The sequence below is a fragment of the Balaenoptera ricei genome, chromosome 17 (genome assembly GCF_028023285.1).
Source record: "Balaenoptera ricei isolate mBalRic1 chromosome 17, mBalRic1.hap2, whole genome shotgun sequence".
Taxonomy (NCBI): domain Eukaryota; kingdom Metazoa; phylum Chordata; class Mammalia; order Artiodactyla; family Balaenopteridae; genus Balaenoptera; species Balaenoptera ricei.
The window spans coordinates 8,403,528-8,429,675 of record NC_082655.1 but is presented as its reverse complement, the minus strand read 5'-3'; the positions used below and the strand labels follow the sequence as shown (position 1 = coordinate 8,429,675).

The following is a 26,148-nucleotide window of genomic DNA, read 5'->3' as shown; positions in this document are numbered from 1 at the left end:
TTATTAAAGTTAATTTCACTTGTCTCTACCTTTTTTAATGTGGCTACTGGAAAATTTGAAGTTACATCTGTGGTTCGTGTTACATTTTTACTGGACAGGGATTCTCTAAAGCAAAGAATTCCAAAGGGGAGGGACATGTGGAAGGAAGCCCCAGGTAAGGAAAGACCCATCCCAATGCACGACCTCTCAGGCGGAGGAAAAAGACACAAGCCACTGCAAAGTTACAAATTTATTGGTCTGGAAATAAATACAAATATTTCATTAAGAAACTCCTCTGGAAAGACTTGTACACAACAGTTGCTTGTTCTGACTCAGCCATTTCTGCCTCCCAGGGGGTAGGTCGCAGATAAACTGAGCCATTATCCCCCCAAGCTACCTAGAAGGCTTGCCTATTCCTCCCAGTAACCACTAGGCCCCGGCGGCTGAGTCACAATGTTCCTTTCACTCTGATCAAACTTCCTATAAGAAGATCCACGGTTAGCCAAAGTCAAAATCAAAAGGCAGTAAGTAGTACAGGAACTTGACAGCTACGCTGACGTTGCCCAGAAATGTCAGTGGTGCCACCCCGTTCAGCGAGAGGTTAGAGGGGCAGGGAAGAGGGGAAGGCAGGAGAGGGAAGGAAATCCCATGGAATACACATTCCAGAATCCTTGCATCTTCTGGGCCACCACTCCCCAAGGGAATCCCCACTCCCTACAAGAGCGAAGAGTTCTATCTGAAGATCCTGGAAGGTCACCAGGTCAGAAATGTTTGGCAGCCAAGTTCAGATTCAACCCGGGTTGTCAAAGATTGGAAGCTAGATTTAACTCAATCACACATGATTCCTGGGAACCAGATGGGATCAACTGAAATCACAACTGCACTGGATTCCATCACGACCACGAGGAATCCTTTACATCTAATAACCAAAAATACCACCCCACCCCAATGCCCCTGCCCCCCTCCCCCGGCCACAGCCAGGCACAGCCCTCCATTTCAAAGAAGCAACTACAAATCTACATGATCTTCCCCATGAGTGAAATAATCACTCGTCCATGTATTTGGGGTAGGAAGTAGGCGACGTGGAGGAAGAGGCAGGCGGCAGAATCAAAGCCTCAAACCCCCGATACCAAACATTTGCCAAGACCGTTTCTTTGAAAAACTGGGAGATTTTGTCGCCTGCTTCTGTTGTCCATTAAAAAAATGCCAGAAAAACAGTCTTCTGGCATCGGCACTAAAAAGTGTGTATATAGCACAGACGTTAAAAATCTACTTCTTTTTTTTTTTTTTCCCTTAGATTCCGTATATATGTGTTAGCATACTGTATTTGTTTTTCTCTTTCTGACTTACTTCACTCTGTATGACAGACTCTAACTCCATTCACCTAACACACCATCGTAAAGCAATTATACTCCAATAAAGATGCTTAAAAAAAAAAAAATCTACTTCTTCAAGTTCACTACAGAGATTTGCTCTTCCAAACACTTCCGAGCCTCCGCATAAATTCCACCTCTTTCCCCGCTTCCTGTTTGGCTTTGTTAAAAGAGCTCGCCACCATTCCCTGCTCTCCCCCTCTCCAAATCAGAAGGGGTTTGGTTTCCAGAAACTGGGTCTGTTTTTTCTTTAGTTGGAAAGGAAACAGGAAGTAGGTGGGCTGGGCTTCCAACAAAATGTCCCTTCGCGGCAGGATGCTCAGGTCAGCCTAGCCTTGGATTGATCAAGTGTTTGCTCTGTGTTTCTTGTTTTTGGCAGTTTGGTGTCTCTGAGGGAGGGTATGAGAGTGGCCTCTAGGCCGCTCGCTAGTGGAGAAAGGACACTGAGATGCTTCTTTCCCTTTGGTCCACCCCGCCCCGCCCTCGCCGGAAAAGGAGCCCTCCACAAACCCAATCTCACTTTGTCGTACAAAATAAGCTTTGGATTAATACCGAGCTACATGTGGTTGGCAGGCAGGGGCGGGGAGGGGCCGGAGGAGGGGCAGCTACAGCGACTGATCCCAGAGTCCAGGGGCGGCCGTCCCCAAGGCCACCTAGCAGGACACCTCCGTGGAGTTGGGCCCTGCGCTGCTCCCGGTGCCGCCGGAGTTGGGGACGATGTCCAGCCGGGCGCCCTCGCTGGTGTGGGAGCGGCTGCGGGCGCCCTCCAGGGACGTGACGCTGGAGCCCGAGGCCGTGCGGGACCTCATCAGGCGTGTCATGCTGGCGGAGGGCACTGGGAGAGAGGAGAGAGACCCGTGAGGGGATGGGCCAGCGCTGGAGGCACCTGCACGCCGGGGATGCTGCCTGCCGTGTGCCCCGCCCGCCTGGGCACCTTTGCTCCCGTCCATCCTCGCAGCCATCCGGCTGCTGGGCTCCCCAGAGTTTCTGTGTCTGCCCACAGAGGTGGAGCGCAAGAGCCAGGGGGAGTGAGGACTTGCTGCGATCCCACGGCGGCGTGAACCCACATCTGGTCTGAATTCCAGCTCTGTCTGCTACCTGCTACTTGAATCCCAGCTCTGGGACTTTGGGAGTGTCCCTCTCCGAGCCCCCTGCCCCCCCTATAAAATGGGAATACTACCCCTGACGCCCTGGTAGCAGCGCCGGGGTGTGTGCCCACCACCCTGTAAGGTCAACAATTGCCAGAGCGGGGAGGACGGTCAAGGTTGGCCAGGCTAATCCCTGTACGCCACAGGCTGGAAACCAAGGCCACATAGAGGGGTCAGCTGTCATCTCTTCCTTCAGGAAACCTGTGAGCTTCCAGGTACTATCAACGGCACTGTCCATTCCAAAGGATCTAAAATGCCCTTGAACACAGCAGGTGGCTTATAAGGTGGAATGAAGACAAAAAATCCCTGTACTGGGTGGAATAGCATCCCCCTAAATTCATGTCCACCGGAACCTCAGACTGTAACCTTCTTTGGAAATAGGGTCTTTTCAGATCTATTTAGATACGATGAGGTCACCCTGGGTTGGGGTGCACTCTAATGCCATGGCCGGTTTCCTCTTAAGAAGAGGAGACACACGTACACACGGGGAGAAGCCATGTGAAGACAGGGCAGAGATCAGAGTGATGCAGTTGCAAGCCAAGGACTGCTGGCGACCACCAGAAGCTGGGACCAGGCAAGGAAGGATTCTTCCTAGAATCTTTGGAGGGAGCATGGCCCTGCCTACATCTTGACTTTGGCCTTCTAGCCTCTAGAACTGTAGCACTGTGAGAGAATAAATTTCTGTTGTTTTAAGCCACACAGTTTGTGGGGATTCGTTATGGCAGCCCTGGGAAACTACTACACCACCCAACTGAAGCATCATTGCCAAGGCCATATTGCATAATGGATATCACACACTGAGGCAGCTGATAAATACACAGGCACGTAGGGGTTACATTATTCGCTCAGTGGGCATAGGTGTTGGCTTTCTGTGGCAGACACCCACAGACAGAATTCATTCTTGCTGTACCGAATCCTCTTCTTACAGAGCTAGTTGTTGAATCCAGAAAAAAATCGGAATCAACCCTACATCTGTTGCTCACATGTTTTCTCTGAGCCCTTATTTCTTGACCCCAGATCTGGGGGCGGGCTTACTGACCTGGCAGGGCTCTGGTGACCCTAGCATGGTGTCATGGACGCTGAGGGCTCATCATACTGGCCCAGTGCCGTGAGCAGGCACTCAGCAAATGAATGATTACTCTGTCTTTGGTTGATGCCTCCAGCTCTCTCTGCTGTCTTTCCCTACGACCTGCAGGATGCTTCGGCTTTCTGGAAATAGAAGCTTATGTGGGGGGAAAAACAAGGCCTGCCTTTCACTTCCTTTCTCCCCAGAAAGCACTTTCAACGCAGAAATCTAAACCCAGGGCAGGTCCAAGACAAACGAGTTGCAATTCATGGCTGCAAGGTAAATGAAGGCCTTCTCTAGTTACTGCCTTTGCCTGCACACTTTCTCGGAGGGAGAGAGGCTGGAAAGGCAGGAGACCCACAAGCAGATGTTTTCTGTTGGAAGAGGGCACGTTGGGACAGGGATCTTGTCCGAAGCATGTAAATCAGGCTCGGCCACTCTTGGCCACTCTAGAAACTAAACACGGCTGAGGCCAACCTTAAGACTGCAGTCAGTTGACCAAACATAACATTACTATTTTAAATGAGCAAACAGGTTAAGCCTCAGCAAAAAAAAAAAGGGGGGAAGTGATTAGACGTTCAGACTTCCTTGTTAAGGTGGGCACATGAATTATAATTCCAGGCAGCAGACAGAAAGAACCCAAAGAACCACATCAGGGCCGGAACCGTGGCTGACACACCAACATATACCAACAGCGGCCGCTGCCGGCAGTGTGCTTGCACTTGGTGTTGTCTGTCCCGGTCATGGGGCTGCATTTCTGAAAATGTGTCTGTGAATAAATGTCTGTAAATAAACGATAATCATAACGCAAGAAGCTCCAAGTTCTTTAATTGTGCTTCTATTTATCCTTCAATTCCCAAATCTAATGATTTAGCAAAGACATGCTCTGTCTTGAATGTAAGTGACTTTATCACCCACTTATTCAGAGCTTTACAGTTTTCAAAGAACTTTCACAGATCCCCACTCTGCTCCTTACTTAATCTCTCAAAGCCTCAGTTTCATCATTTGTAAATGAGGATAAGAGTATCTCCTAGGATTATTGTGATGATTAAATAAGAAAAAAATAAAGGATTTATTAATCTTTCATCATCACCACCATCACTACCACCATCGTCACCACCATCACCACCACCATCACTACCACCATCATCACCACCATCACCACCACCATCTTCACCATCATCATCACCATCATCATCATTACCATCATCATTATCACCACCATCATCACCGCCACCACCATCACTGCCACCACCATTATTGTCATCACCACCACCATCATCACCATCATCATTACCATCATCATGATCACCACCATCATCACCACCACCATCATCACCACCACCACCATCACCACCATCATCATGATCATCATTGCCATTACCAGCATCACCATCATCACTACAAGTCTCTTAGAAAGTATGTAATCAAAATTAAAAAGATTTTCATGGTCTCATTGTTTGTTGTCTTCTTGGTGCTCAGAGGGACAGTCCTCACCTAAACCTTAAAACATTCCCTGGTGTGAAACAGCTGCTGTTCAACAGTGGAGGGAGAACGAGGCACTATGGTGTGAGGAGATACTAGAACCCTTGCCCTGTTGCACATCCTCCACACACCTAAATACTTCTTCCCTGACCTGCCCACTTTGCAAAAATGCTGAAGCTGGCCAAGGCGACACAGAATACTGTACTCATCCCAACCTGGTTCCAATTCCCACACCTGCCCTTCAGCCCACCGCCTGCTAGGAAAGGCCATACTCACTGTATCCCATGCCCTGCACGAAGTACTTGAAGGCCTCGGCAAGCTTGGCCGGCTGCAAGAGAAAAGAGGGAAAGTGCGGTCAGTCACCAGAGGTCCAGATCATGCAGCCGTGCCTGTGGTCACCTTCATTAAAGAGCTTGGCCCAAGACGGAAGGCTTCTTCAGGTTGATAGGACAAAACACAGAAGTAAAGGAAAGACTATGGGATAATTATGGAGACCAAAAGTAGCTTTGACCAGAAGTTACGTGACCTGTCTGAGCCAGTTTTCTCACCTATAAAATATGGGCAGAGTGCCACACCTACTCCTGAGGGCTTCTGTAAAGAAGACGTCATTGGATAAAGTGATGAGTCCAACTCAGGGTCTAGAACGTAATAGCCACTCACTGTGCTAAGGGCTTTGCAGCATTATCTCATCTTCCCGACAACAACCTTATGAGGTTAGTACCATCTTCATATACATTTCACAGCTGAGCAGACTTGGAGAGATAAATAATCCGTCCAAGGTCTTATGATTAATCAGTGGTCTTGTATATTAACCCAGGGCTTTCCAAACCCCATAACAGTTTACTCTCAGCCTCAATAGCAGGCTGGATGGCTGGCTGGCTGGCTGGATGAAAGGATGGTGGATAAATGGACAGATGAAAACAAAAAAAGACAGATGGAAAGAAGGAAGGAAGGAAGGAAAGAAGGAAGGGAGGGAGGAAGGAAGGACGATGGATAGATTAATGAAAAGAAAGGATGGATGGACATAAAGAAGAAAGGCTGTATGGATGGAAGGAAAGAAAAATACGGAAAGAAGGAAGAATAGATGAATGGATGAATGGATGGATGGATAGATGGATAGGTGGACAGACCAATCAATCAACTGGGCTACTTTAAGTAAAATGAGTTGGGAATGCTGAGAACACACCCAGTTCTACCAATTATTCTCAAAATTTTAATTTAATCTAAACGGGAGGTGAAGGCCATATTCGCAGGCTAATTAATTCCAACTCTTAAATGCAATGTCCTGGGTCTATTCTCACACCCTCTCATTTCACTGGTGAGCAGTCATCGGGGAGGGAGTGTCCCTGCCCACCTCCACCAACTCCTGCCACTGTTCTCAAAGAGCCAAATGACATTTAAAGAAGAGACTGTGCTGCAATTGGCCTCTGGGGGTCACGTGATGATTGTAAGATGGGGACGAGAGTTGCAGGAACATCTGTGTTCAACATGGCGGAAAGAAACAAGAGGACAGGCTTGCAAAGGAGAATATCTGGGCCCAAACTCGGCTCCCCTGGGTGACCAAGGGCAATCTCTCCCATCTGTTAGCCTCAATTTCCCCTTCTGTGACTGTGATAGAAGGCATGCTCTTCCCCCCTCTAAAGACTGTTGCAAGGATTGAATGGAATGACGGATGGGAACGCCCTTTGTAAAAACACACCCAACTTGCAAGGGCAGGAGGAGGAGGGATTACACAGCTATTGGTCCCCACTGGGCGGCTCTCCTGGGAGCCTGGGCTAGCTCAGCTCCTGCCATGACATAGAAAACGTGTTTTAACTATGGATAGAGTTAGATTTTTCTCATTTCAAGTAAAGAAAGGAATAAAGGAAGGAAAGGAGAGAGGAAGGAAGGGAGAATAGGTGGAAAGAAAAATGGCACCCCTTCTCTGCAGCCAACTTAAGCTGCACTGTCTCAGTAGGAGTGTCAAGCAGGCTGGGTGGATAAACGGCTCCGTCACTAGTGTGCAGGTATTAATTCCTGTTTACATCTAAGCAGGGCTCTACTGGAAACCCATCTGTTCCCTCCAGAAACTGAGACATCCCATCCTGCTCTGGCTACTCCAGCTATCAAACGGGCAAAACACAACAGCAGTTAAAAAGTTGAAAATATTTTGTTCTTTGCCAGTGGGAGCAGAGAGAGACACTGGAAACAAGTCAAGAGCGCCACCCAAGGCCACCTGTGCCTGGTCACTCTGCAAGGGAGGTTCCCAGGGAGCTCAGGGGGACTTGTCAGGACTGGGGGGGCACCTAGAGCTAGAAAAAGGCACACATCCGATTGAGAAATCGCTGGAGTACCGAAGCTCTGAAGTCCCTTTCAGGACTGGAGGGAGAAAGAGGGGCAGGGCACAGTTTGGTGGAAAAGACAACCCAAAATGTGCAAAATATTTCATTGTAAGATAGAGTACAAAACTGTAATGATAGAAAATTATAAGAAGAGATAAAAAATTCATTCACTTGTTACGTTGGGGGGTGGTATTTATGGGTGGAGACTTGGAGGGGACAGTTATCGTGCAGCAAGCGCACTACAATGATTGATATGTTTATATGTGCATACTCACATATGCATACATGTATACATATACATACTCACATACACACATATGCACACATGTATACATATACATACTCACATACACGCACATGCATACATGTATACATATACATACTCACAAACACACACGTGTATACATGTATACATATACATACTCACATACACACATATACACATGTGCATGCACACACACAGACACGCACACACACAAACACAGAAACACACCCTTTGGTCCATCTCCTCTCTGCGCTCCCTGCTTTGGCCCTGGGCTCCAGGAGCCTGTGGCTCCAGCGGAAGCCTGTGGTCTTTGGGGTCAGGCATACCTAGATTCTGGTGCACGACTGCCAAGCCGTGTCCACTTGGCAAATCCCTTCACCCCTGTGAACGCCAACATCAACTACTCCACAGGGGCTTCTGGGGGAGGACCAAGTAAGTCCTGACGTGCAAGCGCCTTTTATAAACGGTAACAGGTCCAAATGGGTCATCAGAGGTAATAGCAAGGTGGGCGGCCAGCAGGCAGTGAGGGAAAGGGGGGTAACAGGTCACAGAGGCACATGCCCTCCACCTGGGGAGTGGGGACAGGTGTAACTCACCTGGGAGATCTGTGGGAGCCCGCCACAATCCGCCATCTGGGAGAAAGAAAGCTGGTTAGTGCCAAAGGCCTCAGTGGAGGGGATGCCGGCTCTGTGGACCAGCTCCAAACGGGCATCCACTCTGCCCGCTGCCCTGCCCCGGGGCTGCCTGGCTGAGGGGGGCCTGGACATGTTACAGGTGGGGAAACACCCGCCTCACCTGGCACGCCTGCTTTGGTTACTATCCGTCTCGGCATTAAACTCTGCCTTCTTGGCAACCATTACTTGCAGCTTACAACAGGCCAGGCGCTGTGCTAGGCCCTGTAGATGATTTCACTCTGCTCCCCAAAAACCCTGCAAGGGACGACTGTCCTACTTTAGAGGCAGAAACTGGGCCACAGAGAACTCGAGGAACTTGCAAAGTTCTGGCCAGGGTCTGTCTGACCAGAAAGAATTCACTGCACGAGGCCCTGGACACACAATCTCTTTAAAGACCCCTCAGAAGGAAACTGCAAGATTCAAGGCTTCAGGCCTGATGGGGCTCCTGGTTGGCCACCCTTGGTAAATGCTATAATTTCCAGAGTTGCAAGTAAATCACCAAACCCAAAGCCATCACTGTGTAAAGCCATTCCAGGCACGTGTGAATATTTATCCAAAGCCCAGGGCTCTGAAGCACTTGGGCAGCGAGGTGAGGATAGGGAAATAGGACTGGAAGGTCTTGGTGAGAGTGAGTGGGGCTGTGGCCAGCCTATAGCCCAGAGTCTCAAGACTAAATCCCAAGGGCTAGCCTCAAGGTCAGCTAACTTGGGGCAGCCTTCAGCCCAACGGGAACGCAGCGACAGAACTCCAGGGGCCCATTCAGAAGGGTGGGGTGGTGCAGTGGGGAGAGTCTGTCCAGAATCAGGCCCCGCCCACACAATTCCTATCCATCCCTCTTCAGAGCACCATGGCCGGCAGCCCGTAAACTCCTGGGGTGCCAGAGAGGGATCCCCTCATCTTTGCAGCCTTGGGTTACCAGCCAGCACCCAATAGATGTTTGTGAACAGACACATTAATTCACCATTTCTGTGATTTCTGACCACCAGCTTTGCCATAATCAGGCACAACTCAATTCTGCAGGAAACTTAGGGATTTCTGAGAAAGAACAAACGTAACCCTCCATCATTTTCCCTGTACCTTGAGAAGAGTGGTCTTCGTTGGGTCCAGTTTCGAGTTGCACTCCACCTAGACAAGAAGAGGGAGAAGAAATTTGCAAATTGTCTACCTGGAGCCAAAGTCATAAATTTTCCCCCCCTCCCTGCCACTCTGCCACCATCATCAGGAGCTCCAGTATTCCTACTGTCAGGGAAGAAAGAATGTGGGCTTTGGGATTCAACAGAGGTGGCTTTAAATTCCAGCCCTACCATCACTAGCTGTGTGAACTTGGACAAGTTATTTAACTTCTTTGAGCCTCAGTTTCCTCATCAATAAAATGGGGATAATATCTTTTTCAAAGGGCTGTTGTGAAGATTAGCTCAAATGTAGAAGGTGCTCCAGAAACAGCTGCTAAATGAATGGGCTTGTTTAACCAGCTGCTGCCAGTAATTCTTTAGATTCAACATCCCCAGTCCCGACACCCATTCTTCAAATGAAATCATATCCACCAAGATGGTTTCTTTCTTCAATTTGTCAATGACCCTCTTAAAAGTGCATCCAGAAGTGGGCAAAATACCCAGCCGTAACCTGTGATGTTCAAAATGCCTACGGTAGAATTATCACCTCCCTTAATGTAAACAATATATCTTTATTGATGCATCTTATGATTATGTCCAGTGGACTAGATTGCAAGAAATTCATGGTTCCTTTGGATACCCCAGGTCTTTACTAAATTAACATTTGCTGACCCTGCTCTAGCCTACTGCACAAGGCATGTCGCTACTCTAGGACTCCGCCCACTAGCCCCCAAGTCTCCCGTGTCCTCGGCTATGGGGGTGTTGGAAAGATGGAGTCCTGTTTTGCCTCCACCACATCACAGGTGGGAATTAAGGGGTGAAATGAGCCAGAAAACCTTTCCTAAGCCCCGCTCCACAGATGCCTGTCTGCCCCACCAGATGGTCAGGCTCCAACCAGGTCTGAAAGCTCCACCTGATTCCCAAACGCGCAGACAGTCTCCTGGCCAGGAAGCCAAGTGGAAACACGCCCATATAAACAAGCCAGTGGGAGGCAGATCGGCAGGTGAGGGGGCCTGGGAGAGGAGACAGAGGCCGCACTGCCAAGCAACTAGGGCTGGCAGTCACCAGGGAAGGAGGATGGTGGCTGGGCCCTCTGACCAAAGGCCAATATGGCATCTAGAAGATGTCACTTGCCCTGATGGGAGCAGAGGAGGGGAAGAGGGTGGGCAGGGAGACTTCACACCAAGGTAACCAGAATCGGACCGTTGAGTTAAGCACAGAAACCAGTGGTTGATTTCTACATACCACAGCGTCCACAGCAGGAGAACTGTCCCCAACCACCAACAAAGCAGGACACCTGGGGGCAGGGAGACAAGGGGGAGTTAACATAAGGTTCACTGAAAGATTCTCATGCTCCCAGCCCTGCCAGGCTGGGGCCAGAATTCTAAAAAAAAAAAAAAAAATCTACTTTGTTTTCCCCAGTACCTTTGGCTCTTTGTACTACCTTCATTCTCTATTCTCTGCTTTATTCTTAGGAAAAAAATGGGTTAGTAGTCATTTACACCTTAGTATGAATTTCAGCCAGAGAATTTCTATGCCCTGATGTTTTATTTTCAAGCACCCTCTCCTCAAGGAAGGATGAGTAGGACTTTGCCAGCAATCAAAAACAGAGATGAAAATGACATGCCTGACAAAGAAAATGGCATGTGCCAAGTTCAGGTGTCAAACAATATGGTTCACTTAAGGAACTATAAAAAGACATGGTTGTTACTGCTGGAATCCAGGTGGCTGTACCCACAACTGTCTTTTCCTTCTAGCTTTGTAGGGCACTTCAGGGTGGGTCCTATGTCCTATTCATCTCCAGGCTCTGTGAAGCAAAGCCTCACACAGTATTGGGCACAGAGTAGGTGCTTCATTAATTCTGTCCAGTTGTGGTTATTAGCATTCCTTGTTTGAGATCCAAGGCTCCCCCACCGAGCTCTCGGGGACACCCTACAAACCAAATTCCTGCACAAGGAGAAGGCGAGTGAGGCTGGGCCGTGCCCAATCCCTGGGCAGAATCCATGCAGTTCTCGCTGACTGGGCTGTCCTAGCACAAGGGGGGCAGTCCTGCCAAACTCAGAACTAAGGCGCTGCCGGCAACGGTGAGCACAGCTAAAGAGACGGTGCAGGAGAGAAGGGCAACTCACTGCAGGGTGACCGTGTGGGTTCCGGGCATCGGCCGCTCAATCTCCAGGTCCCGCCGGCTACAGACAAACAACAAACAAACATACCTTTACATCAGCAGACCCTCCCCTGGAGGAAGCCCGTCCCACCAAGCCAATCCCAGGAGCTCCTGCACTGGCCGCTCTGGCAAACAGCCACCTACATCCCAAGCTGTGTGAGGTCCCACCCCAGCCTCTCTGGGTCCATAGAAGTGGCTTCAGAGACAGCGGGACTCATGGACCCCCCCCCTCATTGTCCCCCATGTGCTTTTTTCCTTTTATGTACAAATCGCATCCTCCTCTACAGAGGGTCCCTGCTTCCCGTTCTCCCCTAGTAGGAGCCTCTACCTCCCAAACGGTGTCCAGCCTGTTCTCTTAGCCTCACTCTCACTCTCGCCCCCAACTCTGAGTCCTCTACATAGTAACCAAACCAACTCTTTAGAACTCAGACCTGATCCTTTCACTCCCTCATTTTAAACCCTCCCATGGTCTCCCACTGTACCCAGTGTGGCTCCATTACTCTCCCCTGCAGACGGACACCAGCCTCTCCCTGCCTGGCAGCTCCCACCATGAGACACCCTTTCCCAGCTCACAGCCCGGAGTCAGCCCGGCTGCATTCAAATCACGCGCCTCTGCTTCCTAGCTGTGTGACCTTGGGCAGGAGGCCGAACGTCTCTGTGCCTTCGCTTCCTCAGCAGGAAATGACGGTGAGAGCACCCTCGTCATAGGGTTTTTCAGAGGCACCAGTTCGTCCCTGCAGCATGTGGGGCTGCGAGGGGTTGTCGCTCGTCTCCTCTGGGTGCCCACTGCCCAGCCGAAAGCCTGCCCACTCCAGTCCTCACTTAGCGCTTGCTGAATAAATGAGCACTCAGCCTCCGTGTCTTTGGTTACACGCCGGAGCCATTACCAGTCCCCCCTGCACTGAGAGGCCGGGTGGAGGGTAAGAGGAAAGGGACACGAATGCCCTTCATGAAGTCAAGTTATTAACATGTGAGTGACACAGAGCCCAGGAGGCTGATTCCTGCCCCCTCTGTGGGAGCGGCAGGCTGAGTTCCCTGGAGATTCCAGAACCCCTGGCTGCTCCCAGTGGCCCTGAGCTGTCCCCTCCCTTACCTGAGCCCCGGATCAGCACTCAGGTATCCTTAAGAGGGCTGTGCCCTCGCCAAAGGCCATGCTCAGGTGTCCTTATCCTTGGAGTGACTCCTTCGCCTCCCAGCAGCCTCCCTGGATTCTTCCCGTCCTCCCCCAGTGCTCTGCCGCCCTCCCTCTCAGCTCTCCCCACATCCGGACCTTCCTTAGGGTCAGCGCTGGCACAGGCGTGGACGCAAACCCTTTGTGATATGACTGTTCCCACTCCTGCGTGCGCCCCTGGTGGTCTAGAGTAGAAGTTCAGCTCCTTGCAAAGCACTCAAAACTCCAGGAGGCACCTGACTTCCCAGGGGCCCTTACTGGGCACGCTTGTTCTGTTCACCTATTTGCTCAGGGTCTGCATCTTATATTAATTTTATAATCCCTCCTCTCTTGCCCCAAGTTTGTTCCGGACCTACAAAAGGAGCCTGACAAGTGGCCATCGTGCGGCCCAGCGGCATCCTGGTACCTGTTGTAGACGTTGATGAACAGGTGCAGGTTGCCGGGGTTCATGTCGTTCACGATGTGCTGGCGGCAGGTGTGGACCACCTCCACGTTATTCTGCATTTCCTCCTGCATCGACAGAGGGGAGAATGTCGTTCGTGGGAACTGCGGCCACGGGCCGGTCACTACCCTCACCAGTCTTCAGGTTATTCAGCTACGTAGTGAAGGCAGCAAATTCCATGAGCCTGCTATGGAACCTGAGGGAACCTTCAGGAAAGCGGAAGCCGCACCCAGATGCAGACTGATGTCTGAATATCAGCTGGCAGCAGAGGGAACGCAAAGCTGGAGGGGCAAGCACGCCCTTCTGGGCTCAGACTTCAGGAGTTTTGATCTGAAGTCAGTCCTCTTGGCTCCGTCACTGCCCCTTAATTGGGCGAGTGCTTCACCTCTCTGAGCCTCAGCTCCCTTTTTAAAAAAAAGAGCGGGGATGACATTACCCACTTCATCAAATTGTAGGATTTATCAGAGGTTGGCCACTCTGGAAAGCCCACTGTAAACAGTAAACATCGAGGCGACTGTTAGCAATTACTATTATTTTCTTTTTAATGGGGAGAGGTGAAAAGAAGTTTTTCATGATTGCAAAACAAAACCAACTCATGCAACAGGAAGTTGCCGGAATGAAGGGCAATCTTGATTCCCAGGAGGGCCAACCAGACCCCTGCAGAAGGCTGGCCTCAGCCTTCCCTCTCCCTGGTTCCTTTTGGAATGTGATTTGGGACAAACAAACAAGTTATGAGCTTGCTCTGTTTCTCATTTGTGCAACAGCGGATGCTACAGGTTTCACGAAAGGGCCTGATGTGATTGACAACGACCAGATCAGGAGCGAGAGGGAGAAAAGGGGGCCCAGTGTCTCCCTGAGCTGCGTCAAGACAGTCCACGGTCACTGAAGCAACAGAGACCAGCTTTTCCCCAAAAAACGTCAGGAAAAAAATAGTCCGAGGAATTGTGCTGGGGTTACAGATTGAAACACAGCTGCAGCAACTCGGGGGTACCAACAGATACCCCAGGTAATTTGGGGTACAGTCAGGCAAAGTTCTCACTCTATGCTTGACACCCCTCTTCCAAGAAAATACAGATGCTGGCTCTGATCTTTCCCATATTGCTATCAGATTCAGATTATACACTCAGGGTGGAGAAAATGTATTGCAAACCGTGAAAGGAAGCATGAAAAGGGAAAGAGGACTCTAGTGGGCTACAAGGTGGCCCCAAGGACATGTTTCACATCAAATTCCTGGACTCTGCGAGTGTTATTTGGAAAAAAGGTCTTTGCAGACATAATTTAAGGATCCAGAGATGAGGTCATCCTGCCTTATGCCAGTAGGTTCTAAATCCAGTGACAAGTGTCCTTGTAAGAGAAAGGCAGAGGGAGATTTGAAACAGACACAGAGAAAGCCGTGCAAAGATGGAGGCATAGACTGGAGTGAGAAACCACAAGCCGAGGAAGGCTGAGGCTACCAGAAGCCGGAAGAAGCAAGGAAGGATCCTCCCCTAGTACCACTGGAGGAGTATGGCCCGGCCAACACCCGGTTTCAGACTTCTGGCCCCCAGAACTGAGAGGGGATATATTTCGGTTCTTTTAAGCCACCCAGTTTGTGGTACTTTGTTAGAGCAGCCACAGGAAACTAACACAAGGACCAAACAGTGCACACTTCAGCAACCCAGCAAAACCTCTGCTTCCCTGGGTGTCATATGGTCACACGCCAGATGGTCACACTCTTCAGCTAAGGAGCAAACAGTGGTGTGTGGGCCACACACGGTGAGCAGAGCAAGTCACCTCAAGCTGGGCAACTTGAGGGCCACATCAGACCCCTGCATCAGAGCAGTACATCCTCCAGCCCAGCAGGAGGTACAAAGCCAGAGTCAGGGGCCACACTGGCCGGGTGACAGGGTAGAACCACACACCACTCGCATGCTGCCAGGGGCTTGGCTCAGCCCATGCTCAGCGGGGATAAGTGCACCACAACCCGTCTGAGAGCCAGATACCAGCAGAGGCACAGATGGTTACAGGACCCACATTGGAGCCAGACTCATAGGCTCCAATCCCAGCCCCTCGCTCTGGCTGTGAGACCTCACACAGCTCACTCAACCTCTCTGGTCTCAGTTTCCTCATGTAAAACTGGGGAAAAAAATAGATCCATAACTAGGAACAAAAGGTCCTTCTCATACAGGTCATAGAGTCCTTAGGACCAAGGCTGACACACAGCAAATTCCATGGGTGTGTTTGCTGTAGGCTTTGTTACAGCCCAGAACTGGAAAGAACCCAAATGTCAATCAACAGGTGAATGCAGAAGCAACCTCTGGTACACCCATACCACAGAACACCACTCAGCACTAAAAAGGGACGAACTCTTGATTCGCCCAATGACATGGATGGATCGCAAAATAATTTAACGGTGAGTGAAAGAAGCCAGATTTAAAAATAAAAGAGCACGTACTGAAACTGTTTACATAAAAATCTAGGAAATGCAAATGAATCTACAGTGACCCAAAGCAGATCAGAGGTTACCTGAGGAGGAGGGAGAGAAGGATTACCAAGCATCACAGGGGAAGTTCTGGGGGTTATGGTATTTTGTTAGTCATCTGTGATGGCTTCAGTGATGGTTTTCAGAATGTCAAAATTTGTCGAATTTGTCAAATTTCAATATGTGCAGTGTATTGTACTTCAACAAAGCTGTTAAAAAAAGACTTCTGTTAAAGGGAGAGCAAGAGAGAAGGAATGGCGTGACGACTGTGAATGAGTAACGATGGGCTATTTCAGGAGGGTCAGACGGAGCGGCCCCTTGCTGTGCCTGGGCCGTCTCTGCGCTCTACATGCCTGGCAGCGACTGAACAACACAACGCCGGGCCACGCCGCTCACCTTCCCAAAGAGGTGAGACATCACCATGTCTGGAAGGGCTTGGGTCCATCCGGAGATCTGGGAGGACAGAAACAGGGATTAGAAAGCCGGCGTTCACAGTAGCCGGACAAGGTCAGGCCGATCCCACAGCCCTGGGGGCGGAGCCGCAGTGTGGGCTCCCTGACACTCAGGTCTGAGGACGCCCCTGGATGGGAAGGCGGTTACCTGTCTCCAGTTACTTACTGGACCTGGGGCCCTGGAAGGCAGGGTCATCAATTCCTTACTCTCAGAGCCCGGGCCACAGGAGATGCGGGGAAAATGCGTCTGAACAAAGACCCCCCGTACTCCCAGCTTTTGTCGGGCCTCAGCTCACCAAGTCCTCAGTAAAGGGGGCCTGTCCATGATTTCTAAACACACACTGAGCTCCCAGTCTACACGCCAGGATCTGCTTACCTCAAACTATCCTTTCTGTATCATCCTCTAGATTTTCCCTCTTAAGCCAGTTTCCTCTCTCTAAATATACTGACCTTCTCTTCTCTACCTGCTCCCACCGACAATGCTAGGTATACAGCAGGAGCTCCATAAATGCTAGGCATACAGCAGGAGCTCCATAAATGCTAGGTGTGCAGCAGAAGCTCCACAAATGCTAGGTACACAGTGAGAGCTCTGTAAATGCTAGGCATACAGCAGAAGCTCCATAAATGTGTGTGGACCAACTTCAGTGTCAGGCAGGAACCCATAGGGGCGAGAAGCTCTAGACCTGGGGGACCTAGGCTGACCCGTCTGCCACCTCCTAGCTGTGTGGCCCTGGGAGGGTAGCAGAGCCACTGGACCTCAGACCTCTCATCTGTAACCAGGATGCCAGGAGCTTCAGAGTCACAAGGCCAAGGTGAGGGTTACACATGGCAACTACACATGTCACAGGATCAGACCCCAGTGCCTGACACACACTAGGTCTTCCTAGAGGAAGAGGTCTTCCTCTTCCAGGGCTGGGGCTGGAAAGGAAGGATACGGTGCAAATACTAAAACCCCCCAAACAGCCCTCGGGCTCCACTCTAGCCAGTGGTCAACGTCCCAGCCCCCATGTCTGGCTCAGAACAGCTACCAAGAAGCCAAACTGGCCGACTGCAGTGCCAGTCCCTTTGCTGGAAAACAAAATAAAAAACAGGGAATGTGTTCCGCTCCTGAATATCACGCCGGTGGGAGGAAAGGGCCCCCTCATCCTGGTGGAATGTTCCAGGAAGAAATGAAATATCACAGTGGCCAGGATGGGGTGGGAAGTAGAGGGAGGGGGGACTCCTTCAAACCTTCAAACCCCCTGTCCCCAACAGCCATCCCAAACTTGGCAAAAACACACTTTCAAAATGAGAGGCCAGGATCACCCCGGCTTGAAAGTCTTTGTCCTGTTAGAGTTGGAATGGTTTCCCCCTCTCCTTGGCAAATACTGGGGCCTTTATGAAAAAAAAACAATAATCTTTTTAAAAGATAAACAAGGAACCCAGCCAGGGCACAGCTTCCTGAGGCAGCTCAGGCCCTTTCCCCAGGCAGGGATGTGTCCTGCTAGCTCTGCATTCCCAGACCTGCGGTGCTTGGGTCTCGGCGGGCATTTGACACCTGCTGATGGAGCGATGGGGCCGGCGGTGAGCCCTGCTCAGAGGTGATTCCAAGGACCACAGAGTCCAAGGGATCTCGTTCGGCCCCAGTTCTCCCACTGCCTGGCTCTGTGCGGCCCTAGACAGCTTCCTAACCCCTGCGACCCTCAGTTTCCTCCTCTGTAAAATGGTTATAACAATCCCCACTCCTGGAGTGACTGAGGATGGAATGAGGTCATGCAGATATAGCCATGGAGAGTAGAAAGAGAACTTGATAAACATTCAATGCTTGTTAGCTAATAAAGAGAACCTGATAAACATTCAACACTTGTTAGCTAATTATTATTATTGTAAAGTTAAGTGGCATAGAATCAGTACCAGATATGTATTTCTTTTTCATTAATAATATGTAGGTGACTGGGGTGACAGGCATTTGTCTTGTTCATCTTTTTATTCTCAGCATCTTGATCTAAGCCCAACATATGCTAAGTCCCCAGCGAACACTTCTTAACCCAGGTTGTCCTTATAAAAGCTGGCTCGGGACCCATGTCCCACTGGTATCGCTGGCTCAGACAGCAGGGTCCTATTGAAATCTGAATGGCACATGGCTGAGGTCATGTTCACTATTCAAAGCCAAGCGGAGGAAAGCTGCTTTCTTTGCTGGGGGTGGTGAAGGGGTGGGGCTAGGAGAGGTCTCTTGCATTTTGTCCTCCAGGCAGAGTCAGGCACACCTGCCCCTCTGCAGACTGGGACACCCCCTGCCCGACCCAGGCCCCCAGCCTCACCTTAGAGGCGGCCCAGTCCATCCAGCCTTCCGCACAAGGGTTCACGTTGATGAGGACGAGACCCTCCACCATCTCGGGGTTGTTCAGCTGCAATTGGAGACACGAAGTGAGAGAGACAACCTAGCCATCTGAGAGACTGTGAACTTTAAAGTCAAACCAAAGACTGAGAAAAGTACCAGAAGAGGACCCGTGTGGACCCCCAGAGGAGGCTGCTGCTCTCGACACTGCCCCCCTTCCAAAACTGAGGTTCCAGCCTAGTAGACACTAAATGGGGTTCCTGAGAGAAGGGAAAGAGGAAACCATAGGAGAAGTAGGAGCACGTGTGCTTGGCAGACCTACGTGGGACAAGTCACTTCACCCTGCTGCCCCTCAGCTTCCCTAGCTGTGAAATGGGTACATCATACCATGGACCTCATAAATCAGACAAGCTAATCAGCTCTTCAGTAATCAGTAAGAATTCTATTACTTCTCAGAGATATGGAGATAGAGACCTAAGATACAGTTGAGACCTTATTTTATCTGCTCAGAGCCTAGACAGCCAGACCATTTTGTATTCGTGCCAGCATGCCTAACCTCTAGCAAAGTCCAGCAAATAACAGGCCATCAGATGACATATGGCTGAATAAAATGAGCATCACTGCATTTTGAAACAACTGTTTGGTAAGGATACAAAGGACCCAGCAGCACCTGACCTGGACCCCTAGTAACATAAGTGACATCTGTCATGTTAACACAGATATCTCTGATTAGGTTAGAATTAGTCAGGGTCCAAGAGTTCCCTGACTACAAAAACCGCGCAGCTATCACAAAGAAGTGGCACAGCAGAGTACTCAGTGACGTGAGGACCTGGCCACAATCACTGCGAAGCGAGCGAAGATGATGATCAAGGAACATGTCTCGTGCGGCATTTCAGTGAAGGGAAAGAGCTGCTGGTGTGTATGTGAGTGCACACCCACACACCCCACGTGCATACGTAACTCTGGACCACACACCCCGAAGTGCACTGTGGTTCTCCTTTGGGAAATGGAATTATGGCTCATTTCTTTTTCCTTTTGGGGAGTTTTTTTTGGTGCTTTTCTAATTTTCTTCCTTACTCTTGAATTAATTTTATTTAAAACATATATATTGTGCATATAGAGAGAGAGAGAGTTTTTTTTTTTTTTTTTTTTTTTAATGAAAGAACTCACAGCAAATCGAGTGAGGATGTAGGCGCCCGCTCCGGTTCCCATGCCAATGATGCTTTTCAGTCTGGAAGGAGAAATAAAAATTCACGTCCCAGAAGGAGTGAGCGATGGGAAGCACCCTTTGAAAACCTTCCCCGCCCCTCTCATCTCCCCAAGGGTGTGTCGTGGGCATCGCTGAGGGCGGCTGGCAGGCTAGACAAAGTGGGACCACGCTGCCATACGTGACCCGCAGGACCTGCAATGCATCATGCTTTATGTCTGGACAGAAGACCTTGACCTTGGAAAGACTCATGCCTTTCCCTCACTCCTCTCCCGACCGCGGCCAGGCTCTGACAGGCCCGCTGTCATTTACGGGAAGGCCTATTTACCAAACTGCTTCTTCCCGCTCTTCAGCTTTATTTTGGATTCTAAAACTTGGAATGAAAATGAATTGGGCAAGAACTTGGAGGTGTTATCATCGTACAAAAGGCTCCACTAAGAAGTTTCCTCGAGCCCTGAAGAAATAAAGGCCTGGAGGGAGATGTTAAGGGTTCAGGCAACCCTATTCCAGAATGTTCCATGGGAAAGAGAAAGCAATAAAAGAAGAGAGGCGAGGAAAGGATGGGTGGGGTGGCTGTCATCGGGTGATGGATTGACTCAAGGAGAAGAGCCCGACTTGCAAGAGGCAGATGGGAGTAAAGAGACTGCATGAAAAACAGTATCTGCCGAGTACAACAAGCTGATTTCTTCCCTGATCTTTAAGCATTAACCTAGATTTCAGTGCTGGGGCCAGATCAAGACCCCAGGAGAGGCAGAAGGTAGAGATCACCCTTCTCTGCAAGCTGGTGGGGGAGTGGATCCCTCACTCTTACCCAAACTGGTGAAGGACTCCGGGCAGCATTTCTGCCAGCTGGTCCATGGAGGGGTACATGTACCTTGGGAGAGACCATGCAGAGGCAGTTAACAAGAGCCGGGACCCCGGCGGAAATGAACAGTGCAAACGAAAACACACTTGATAGGCAGGGACCGTGCAACAAACCGCCCTGTACGCCCACACTCCCCAGTCTAGTCCCCTCCCGCGGCCCCCACTCCAAGCACCCCACCGTGTACACAGCCTGCTCCTCTGCGCAAGGATGCTCTCCATCCTATTTCCCCCACCTTTTACTTTGTAAACTGACCCTTTACAAACCGCTTCCTATGTTCCAGGTCCTACAACAAACTTTTGATGAGCATTGTAAGCTCATTTAATCTTTACAACTAGTCTATGAGGTTGCTATGAGTTCCCTCATATAAAGATTGTAAATATCATGAAGGCTAAGAGATAAGTGACTTGGCTTCACAGACAAGCAGGGATTTGGAGCTCTCAGGATTTCAAGGCCCATGTACTCACTTACCTTCCCAAAGGAGGTCTCCTGGCAGCCCTCCCGTGAAGCCCTCCTGACCTTGGGGAAGCCCCTCCCTCTCCTCTCCTCTCCCCAAGAGATGCTTGAGAAGAAGCCTGGGAGACAAGGCAGAGAAGGCAAGCCACTCTGATTGGCTGGACACAGTGGCTTCGGGAAATGGATACCCAGGGCGATTTTAAGGCACAGGGATGCCTCGACTCACACATCTTCCGGGACCACTCCTCCTGTTAACAGAGGGCTGGGGGAGCTCCTCTCTGTTCAAAACTGGCCCAGGACAGCAGGTACCGAGGAGGGTGACGGTGGTGAGGACTCTCACTGGGTGATCAGGGAGCCTGCAAGCTGCCTGGGTCTGTACATTAAGGCGAGGGTTCCCCCTTTGCTGGATGCAGGAAACAACAGTTTCCCATCATCAACTCCTTAGCAGGGCCTGGAAAGGGTCTCTTGTTCCCACTGTGCCCACCTTTCCAATGGGGACACCAGAGGCCAACCTCTGGCACCACACGAAGCCACCTTCCAGGCTGGCTCCTTCTTCTCGGCCAGCAGGTTCTCCTTCCAGACTATCTACCATTTCTAGACTGGCTCTCCTCTTGGCCTTTGCACATGCTGTTCCCTCTGCCTCCCCAGAAGCAAGTGTATGTTCACCTCCGTTGAATTTCCAGAAAGAATCCCTAGAGCCTTTGCCCGGCCAGGTGCCTACAACCCTAGCCAGAGTTTCCACACATTTTCTTTCCCATCTTCCTGGAAGGAACGCAAAGATTTGTCCTTTTCTCCATGGTCTTGGCTGTCATCAGGGAGTCTGGCCCGTTTTATGGAAAGTGAGTCCACACGGCACACTGTGTTAGGAGCCAGCTCCTCCGAATGTCCCGTGGTCCTGGAGGCAGGTCCCTGGGGGAGCCGTCAAGATGCCTCACAAGACCCACTCGGTCTAGGTGCTGGGGGGAGGGGGGTTGACACCCACTAGAAGGCATTCCACAATGCCGACGTCGGGGCTCAGGAATCAGAGCAGGCAGGAAGGAGTCCCTTCAACAGAGGAGTTGTTGGGCCTTTCTCATGCCAGGTTCCTGGTGAGGCAACGGGAACCCATGTGAGCAAAGCAGACATGGTCCCGTGCAGGAGCCGGGGGGCGAGTCAGCAGAAACAAATATGCGTAACTCATGACAGTGGCGACCACCGGGGAGGGGAAGGTGCTGAGAGCGGGAGGCTGAAACAGCGAGATCTGTTCTGACCAAGTGGTCAGGGAGGGCTTCTTGGAAGAAGTGTCATTGAAGGGGACACGGGCTGGGGAGAGCTTGAGGACTGAATAGCGTAGGGAACATTCTAGGCAGGGGGACCAGCATGTGCAAAAGGGAAAGAGCCAGGAAGACCTCGGTTGGCGGGGCTACACATCAATGAAGCCGTTTTCTTTCTGAGATGGCCACGGCTCGGTTTGGAGCCAGCAGCCCCCAAACGGTGAGAGTTGGGGAGACACCTAACTCCACGGCTTCTTTCCTCACTGCTCTTGGGGGGTGGGTACACAGCCAGCAGGCAACAGGATTCTACTCACGAGGCCCCATGTGTAGAAAGCTGACTCCAGAGCCGGGAGTGACCCGGCCAGGGGCCCCTATCCCTGCTTTGCCGTCTCAGCCTCAGGATGAGGGGGTTGCACCCTGGAGGGCCTAGGAGACCCCTGACCACGCCAGACCCCACTCAGGCAGTGGGTCCCACCAGCCACACGCTGGAATCGCCTGGTAACTTAGGGGAACACATACCCTGCGCCTTGGCCTCCGGGTCAACTGAACAAAAATTCCTGAGAGTGGGGCTCAGGTTTCAGAATATTTTTAAAATCGCCCCGTGGGGAGCTGAGAGTCACTGGGTTACCCCAAGTCTTTCAAACAATCTGTCCAAGCAAAGATGGATATACTGACAGATGCTTACTCTGCTGCTGTATTAAGAAGCTTTTAACTCTTTTAACAGATGTCTGGGCATTCCTTCCCTTCCTCTCTGATAAAGGTTAGTGATTAAGGATGATTCAGAACACTAACAAAAAACATCTCTTTGTGATTCCAAGAAGGCCTCTTTGGCAGACTTTAAACCCAAGAACCTGGTCCCACCTTGGCTGAGTCACAGCACGGTGAGGGGCCTCCGAGAGGTCTGCCTCCCCCATGTGAGCCTAACTGTCCAGTGCACTCGGTAAGCCTGCCCCCAGCCTCGCAACGAGAGCTGAAAGCCCACATCAGCCACGCACCGGGGAGGAGCAGGCAGTGTAGACACCCGGGATCAAGGCAGCCTGATGTTCCAAAGACAGTTTGAGTCTTAGAGCCAGCAGACTGGGCTCAAACCCGACACCCCACCCCCCACCCCAATTAAACCAGCTGTGAGAGCTTGAGCAAGGCAGTTAACCCCTCCACGCCTCCGTTTTTCCATCTAGAGAACGGAGCTACCAGCACCAGCCATGTAAGGATTAAATACAAATGACATTTGTAAATAAAGATGATTAAGTCTGGCCCACAGGACGTACTTCATCAATATCATTTCCAATTATGGTCTCTATTTTTCTTCCCAACTTTCTAGATCTTTCTCCTAACTATTTCATCTTGTCAGGACCCTCTTCCACTTCAGTCCCGTCCGGGCCATGTACCCCTATAAAAAGCCAGCCTAGCTGGGCTGCTGTGTGGGGTGGGGACAGGGTGTCTGCAGCGTGAGGGTCGGGGAGCTATTGATTGATGGTTATGGGGGTTCAGTTTAGGCTAATTAAAAGGTCCTGGAGATAATGGTGGTGATGGCTGCACCACAATGTGAATGTACTTAATGTCAGTGAACCACACACTTACAAATGGTTAAAAACGGTAAAATTTAGGTTATATATATTTTATCACAGTTAAAAAAGAAACATTAAAAGCCTGACTAATGCCTCCTCCCACCACCTGTTCCCACCCTGCATGGCTCTCCTTTCCCTGTCCTGGGGCCCGAGGCTCCCTCCTCTTACCCCGTGGGGAAGGATGCAGCACTGTCCTGCTGGCCGGGGGCGTCCACGTGGCAGACAGCAAAGTGCTGGGTGATCTCCTGCATGTCCTCGGAGTTGAAGAGGGGGTTATAGCAGGTTTTGTCTGGAGAACAGGCAGGGGAGAGAGAAGAGGAAGAAGATAGGAGAGAATAAAGTCTGTATTCATTCTGTTGGTTTCGTGCCTACACAGCAGGGGGAAGGAACTTTCAAGAAAGAATGGCTACATTTTCCTTCCCACTTTCCTCTGGTGATAAAAGGCAAGAATAAGTCATGGGGCAAGGGAGTGGGTGTGGAAGTGGAGACGGTCGGTAAACTCTCCTGCCTATGCTGGTGGATGACATAAACTTCCAGGCAGCGCTGGGAGGGGGTCCCATTCCAGCTCCTGCTTCTTCCCCCAACAGTCGTGGCCGTGAGGGTCCTCGTATGAGGTGGGGTTGCCCCACTGACACTCTCTTTCTCTCTAGGTCTCCTAAACCCTCACCTCAGGGATACTGGCCAGGGCACACAGGATTTTCAAACAAGGAGGACCACTCTTATGTGGGCTTGGATGAGCCTCCTAATTGCTGACGCAAAGATGGCCAGCTGGTCGCCAAAACACTTCCCTTTTCTTCCAGGACACACTTCTGGACTACATTTCCCAGCCTCCCTTGCAATCAGAGGCAGTCATGTGATCAGATTCTAGCCAATAGCATGTGAGGCTCCCCATTTCCTCATAACACCTGCCACCCAATCCTCTAGGTTTCTCTCCTCTTTCTTTCGTCACTGCTAGGTGTGGAGGAGCCAACAGAAGCCTCGGAGGCTCCAGGGGATGGTGGAGTCACAGCTAGAAAGAGCCTGGGTCCCTGAATCACCACATGGAAGGTGTCCCACAGAATGTCCACTGAGTTGTTACATGGGTGAGAAATAAACATATATCATGTTAAGCCACAGAGCCCTTGGGTCTTTTGTTACAGCACTTACTGAACTCTAACAGTGGAGGAGTAACACCACCAAATGCAATTCCATGTCCTCATCAGAATCAGTGGAATAAGGTGGTATATATCAAAGTACCTAGCATCGGATCTGGTACATAATGGTTACAAGGGGGCATATGGGGGGAAAAGAGAGATAAAAGAGAAGTGAGAGTGAAGGAGAAAAATAGTTTTCAGTGACTGACATCATTCGCAGCCTCGAAGTATTAATAAGCTGTTGGAAAAACAATGTCGTTCAGTCCATCTGTTAATCAAAAATCAAGCAAGCATCCAGCTTGCAATACGCACTGGACCAGGAAGGGCCATAAGCGCCTTCTGAATCATCACAGAAGCATTTCTGTTCTGTGTAATTGTAATACTAAGTAGATCTTATTCCAGTCCCATCTGTGAAAAACCCACATTTGGGAACACTTCCTGGTAATCTTAAGAATTCGCAATCTAAACATCCATAGCAGCAGTATTCAGAATAGTCGAGAGGTGGGAAATCCAAATGCCCATTAAACGAGGATAGACAAATAAAATGCGGTGTATCCGTACAATGGAATATCATTCGGCAAAAGAGAATAAAGTACTGATATATGGCACAATGCGGACGTACCTTGAAAACATTACGAAAGAAGCCAGTCACGAAAGACCACACATTGTGTGATTCCATTGATAAAAAATGTCCAGAATGGGCAGATCTTAGAGACAGAAAGTAGACTAGTGGTGGCCTGGGGCTGGGGGGTATGGGAGATTGGGGAGCGATAGATAAGAGGACAGAACTTCTTTTCAGAATAATAAAAATGTTCTAAAATGGATTGTGCTGGGGGCTTCCCTGGTGGTGCAGTGGTTGAGAATCTGCCTGCCAATGCAGGGGACACGGGTTCGAGCCCTGGTCCGGGAAGATCCCACATGCCACGGAGCAACTAGGCCCGTGAGCCACAACTACTGAGCCTGCGCGTCTGGAGCCCGTGCTCCGCAACAAGAGAGGCCGTGACAGTGAAAGGCCCGCGCACCGCAATGAAGAGTGGCCCCCACTTGCCACAACTAGAGAAAGCCCTCGCACAGAAACGAAGACCCAACACAGCTAAAAATAAATAAATTAAAAAAAAAAAAAAAAAAAAGGATTGTGCTGAAGGTTGCACAATCCTGTGAAAACACTAAAAACCACTGTAGGCCTTCATTAAAGGCAGTCACTGTCACACAGCCTGATGGTGGAGGACTCCTGAGTCC

General features: G+C 50.3%; 1 protein-coding gene across 2 annotated transcripts in view; it reads right to left on the bottom strand.

Annotated features, from left to right (window-relative positions):
- Positions 1-214: 214 nt before the first annotated feature.
- Positions 215-26,148, bottom strand: part of NDRG1 (N-myc downstream regulated 1) — a 55,867-nt gene continuing 29,933 nt past the window's right edge. Inside the window, exons 5-16 of one of the 2 annotated variants that reach the window (XM_059902132.1) lie at positions 23,945-24,065; positions 20,449-20,511; positions 19,601-19,661; positions 18,414-18,500; positions 16,058-16,114; positions 13,165-13,268; positions 11,553-11,609; positions 10,669-10,720; positions 9,389-9,436; positions 8,234-8,269; positions 5,328-5,379; positions 215-2,187 (exon numbers count right to left, since the gene is read on the bottom strand). In XM_059902132.1, coding sequence (XP_059758115.1) covers positions 2,006-2,187; positions 5,328-5,379; positions 8,234-8,269; positions 9,389-9,436; positions 10,669-10,720; positions 11,553-11,609; positions 13,165-13,268; positions 16,058-16,114; positions 18,414-18,500; positions 19,601-19,661; positions 20,449-20,511; positions 23,945-24,065 — 920 coding nt within the window. In that variant the 3' untranslated portion in view covers positions 215-2,005. The remainder of the gene's footprint in view (positions 2,188-5,327; positions 5,380-8,233; positions 8,270-9,388; positions 9,437-10,668; positions 10,721-11,552; positions 11,610-13,164; positions 13,269-16,057; positions 16,115-18,413; positions 18,501-19,600; positions 19,662-20,448; positions 20,512-23,944; positions 24,066-26,148) is intronic. The other variant, XM_059902133.1, reaches the window with a different exon arrangement.